The 4,972-nt window shown below is 40.7% G+C and overlaps 1 protein-coding gene across 1 annotated transcript; it reads left to right on the forward strand.

Moving 5' to 3' along the window:
- Positions 1–402: 402 nt before the first annotated feature.
- On the forward strand, positions 403–4,713 carry LOC119507081 (tubulin alpha chain-like). Its single transcript, XM_037800169.1, has 2 exons — positions 403–498; positions 3,626–4,713. The coding sequence occupies exon 2, from the start codon at positions 4,063–4,065 to the stop codon at positions 4,507–4,509; it is 447 nt and encodes a 148-aa protein (XP_037656097.1). The 5' UTR covers positions 403–498; positions 3,626–4,062; the 3' UTR covers positions 4,510–4,713.
- The last annotated feature ends 259 nt before the right edge of the window (positions 4,714–4,972 follow it).

The raw sequence follows: 4,972 nt of genomic DNA on the forward strand, positions 1-4,972 counted from the left end.
AAAACATCATCTGGCTCAAAATGCTTATAATGTCAAGGTTGAGAAACTCGACCACAGAGCAAACTGGGGAAGGAGTGGGGAGAATGCAATATATCCATCTGACACATGGCAAGGAAGGCTGTCAGCTGTGTGAGGGAGAAAGGTCAAAGGACATGTGGAGATCATTGCATATCTTTGGTCTTTTCATTCTGACTGCTAAGCAAGAATTCATCCAGGAGGAAATTCATCCAGGAGGAAAATGCCCTACATTTGTAAAATATCCATATAATAATATTAATATAACTATATTAATATTATAATGTATTAATATTAATATAATAATATTCCTGATACAACTACTTTTCTATTGTGCTTAAGTTCAGGAGTTTTGGAGACACAGCCTTCTGCAAATGCCCATTACTTCTCTAAAGCTAATGCCTTCATTAAAGAGATTCCTGCCCCAAAGGTTGTGAAGGTTGAAGAGATATGTATGAAGTATTATCTTCGTGACTAGTACAAGTAAGTACGATATAAATATGAACAAAATATAATTATGTATTTCAGTTGAATTTTTATTCTCAGGCACAGTGTTAAAAAGACATCAGCCCTTGCCTTCTTTGAACTTGTCTATATGACAAGTAAACAAATTATTTACTGTAGAATATAATACTTGTGATAATAGACTTACGCACACCAAGAGGAGTGACTAGCACTCTGCTGGACGTGATATGTGGGATTAGGGACGTTTCTCAGAGAAGGTAATGTCTGTAAAGGAATTTGAATGACTCTCCAAAACTTGGGTGGTGGGTAGAAGTCCACAGGTGGCAGGGCGTGGAAGAGAAAGGGATTTGTCCAGGAGAAGAAAAATAATATGCAATGGTGGATGGAACAGAAAGGCAAAGTAACAGAACCAAGTGTGGGTCTTAGTATAAGGCATGAAGAAGAGAGCCTGTTAAGCAGTGAGCCTGGAAAGGTCATCAGGGGTCAGGGGAAGGTGCAGTCCAATGAGTTGCTGGAGAGAAAGAAAGGAGAGTTGCTTGAATCACTTAAGCAGGGGCACAATATCAGCCCCACCAGCTTGCGTGGGATGGCTCGAAAAGAGGCAAGACTGAGGCAGGAATACCTGGCAGTCAGTCATTATAGACTTCAAATATTTTAATCCAGGGAGCCCTTAATTAAAAGCAAATGTTTTAACTGTCATGTTGGACAAATGGAATATGTGGGGTGTAATCACAAAGCAACTATTTTTCTTCCACTGTCTCTTTAACTTCTTTCAGTGGGGTTTGTTCTTTCCCTACCCCTGAAGGAAACTCCAAACCTTCTTTGGGCACTGTTAAGTCACAAAAAAGTTCTAAAGCCTCTAGTTCTAATTACCATTTTCCAAAAATATAAGGGCCAGAGGAACATGGTAAATGATACCCATAGGAATGCAATCAGTAAAATCCAGACTATGAGGAACATTCCAGAGCAAAGTTCCTGATTTCTTCAATTATTAGAAAATTAGAAATTCAAAAAATTAGAAAATTGCCACAAATTTCAATGTGTGGCTCTTATTTCAATCCTAATTAGAAAATGAGTAAATTCTTATCGTTTAAAGTTCTCCAGTCACATTGTATGATACAAAACATACTCTTAGTTTAGTAATTAAAAATCTAATTCTTGGTATTATGAAAACCCTGAACTAGATGATTCTCATCTTCTCTAGCATGCAACAGCTGCAAACAGGAGGCTGGCAGTCAAATAGAGGGGACCCGGAGAGATCTTTCTTTGCTCATTGAGCACTTTTACTTTTCCTCTTCACTTTCTGTGTCCACCAGGGATGGAAGAGTTGGGGAGGAATGAAAGGAAAAGGGAAGCCAGAAAGTTCTTACTTGACTAGTACCATTTCACACTCCTGTGCACTTGGCAAGTATTTGGAGCTGGATCTTTCCCTGGGGGTGGACACTTTTATGGTTTCTTTCTAGAGCAGGGTTTCTCAACCTCAATATTATTGGCAAATAATTCTTTGCTGAAGGAGACTGTTTTGCACTATCCCTGGCTTCTACCCACTAGACTCCAGTACTGCTCCCCCCGCCTCAGATGTGACAACCAAAACTGTCTCCAGATATTGCCAAATATCCCTGGGGGGACAAAATCACCCCCAGTTGAACACCACTGTACTGATGTACACTCTTCTCTGGGATTGTCCTCACTTGTGAGTTCCCTTTCTGAGGATGAATACATGTGTATTTGGGTTGTTGCTTATTCCTCCCCCAGCGCTTGGGCATCTAGCAAATGCCACAAGCCCTTTTCCTGTGTTCTGTTCCCCCTTCCTGAGAGCATTTTGGATAGTACCTAAGACGAAGCTTTCTTGAGCACGGTCCACATTCAGTCTGCGGGAAACACACCCACAGTCTTTGCCTCCACAAACTCTTGGAGCACAGGCTGATCCAATACGCCCTCCTTTTTATTTTCACTTGGTGAACAAATTAGCAAGACAGTCTGTTTCTCTCCCTTTCAGATTTTCAGGTTTGAATCGGGCTCCAGTCCACAGTGTCCTCTAAATGGCAGGGATCACTGACCAACCTCTCCAAGTGATCCCATCAGGCTTTAGGTAGCACGCGTGGCAGGGGAGGGAGTGACTAACAGCACACCAGCAGCTCTCTCCTTTCTGGTATCCCTTTAACTCTTGACCTTTATCATACCTTTGTTGGGAGTAGGGGGTTTATCACCTTCTTTTAATATCTGAGTCTTATTCTAGTTCCTCACTTCGGAATATTCCTCAGTTGAAGTTTCCATTGGAAGATTCTTTACACTTATATAAACCTCAGTATAGAAAACAGAAGACGATAAAAGCTGCTCCAGATGAACAGAGGCCGGGTAATCTGTATACTTCCTAAAATGCGACATGTGGCGATGAGAGCTATGTAACATACAAAATTTCCCCATTTACCATAGCTATCTGGAATCTCTGAACAAAGCATTATTCAATAACTGTAGCTTCTTCTGACTTAACTTTTCTAATATAATTATCCTTTCATCTTTCTTTCCAATTCTCCTCCACCCCCAGACTTTCCCTGTTTTTTTCCTATCGCAGATATTAAAAATTGATATTTGTCTCCCTTAAGTGTAAAAATCAGAATAAATATGGAAGAAAATTTGGGGAATACATAAATATATAAAGAAAAACATCATCCTGATTCTATCACCCCAAGATAACCTTGAAAAGGTTGAATTAAATTTGCCCTTTTACTTTTTCTTGAATCTAACAAAAGAGAAAAGGAATTGACACAAAACTAAAAGAACTGACAGATTTCAGATAAGTGTTTCTTTATATTGTTGTTTAATGGTGTTTCTTAATGGATATAAATTTTTTTCAAGTAGCAAAACTTAGTTAACTGTCCTGTAAAATTCACAAGACCTCTTTGCTGCCTTGAAACACACACCAAATAAAAGAACCTACTTTTAAGATGATTCTCTAAATGAAATTAACAGTTCACTCTAGTATTAATTAATTTATGGTATTTATATTATCTTTCATTTTAAGTTATTTTAAAGCTCTTAGGGAAAATGTAGAGTATAAATCATAGTAAATAATAATTTGGTAAAAAAGAAATGTTGGGTGTTAAGATTAAATCCTGAGTGTGTTACTTACCTTGACTCTTAGCTCATCGGGAATGGTAACCAGGACCTGGTGTCTCCTCCTGCCATCTTTGCCTCCTAACCTGTAGCCACCATACAGAAGTGTATCTCCATCCACATCGGCCAGCCTGCTGTCCAGATTGGCAATGCCTGCTGAGAGCTTTTCTGCCTGGAACACTGCATACAGCCTGGTGACCAGATGCCAAGTGACACGACCATTGGGGGAGCAGATGGTTCCTTCCACACTTCCTTCAGTGAGACAGGCAACGGCAAACACATGCCCAGGGCAGTGTTTATAGACCTGGAATGCTGATCTGACAAAATTCCAGACCAATCTGGTACCCTATCCCTGCATCCACCTTCCTCTGGCCACATATCCCCCCATCATCTCTGCTGAGAAAGCCTACCATGAACAGCTTTCTGTAGCAGATTACCAATGGTTGCTTCAAGCCAGCCACCTAGATGGTGAAATGTGACCCTCACCACAGTAAATACATGGCTTGCTGCCTGTTGTACTGTGGCGATGTGGTTCCCAAAGACGTCAGTGCTGCCATTGCCACCATCAGGACCAAGCGCACCATCCAGTGTGTGGATTGTCCCACCGGCTTCAAGGTCAGCATTAATTACCAGCCTCCCACAGTGGTGCCTGGTGGAGACGTGGCCAAGGTCCAGCGAGCTGTGTGCATGCTGAGTAACACCCCAGCCATTGCTGAGGCCTGGGCTGGCCTGGGCCACGAGTTCAACCTGATGTATGCCAAGCATGTCTCTGTCCACTGGTATGTGGGGGAGGGGATGGAAGGAGCGTTTTCTGAGATCTGTGAGGACATGGCTGCCCTTGAGAAGGATTATGAGGAGGTTGCTGCAGATTCTGTTGAAAGAGAAGGTGAGGAAGAAAGAGAAGAATACTGATGTCCATTTCTCTCAGCCCTTCAGCGTGTCACACTCCAAGTACTTGAGCTTCTGTGTTAGCTGACAGGCATTTAAGCTCTCTGCTTAGATTGCCTTCACTCTAACTTGCTATCATGTCTTATTTTTCCACATGTACCTGTAAGGTTTTCCAACATGTCTCAAAGTAAAGTTTTAAGGAAAAAAAAAAAGTTTAAGAAATTTTCAGAAGCCCATTTTTTTCTTTCCAGGTTTATCTTTTTTGCTGATAAGTTCTAACATGTTATTTTCTGCACAGTCACCTAAGTAGTTGAAAAATTGAAGCACACTTTGAAAATAAACCTGTACTAAAAAAAAGGCACAGGCAAAACCTTTTGTAATGCAAAGAAATTTTTTGTATGACTAATAACTCCAAATCAGACTATCAATTATTAAGACAGAAATCTGAAAAGGAAAGTGTTTGGAGCTATTATTTTTGGAAATCACT

This window comes from Choloepus didactylus, chromosome 12 (genome assembly GCF_015220235.1).
Source record: "Choloepus didactylus isolate mChoDid1 chromosome 12, mChoDid1.pri, whole genome shotgun sequence".
NCBI lineage: Eukaryota > Metazoa > Chordata > Mammalia > Pilosa > Megalonychidae > Choloepus > Choloepus didactylus.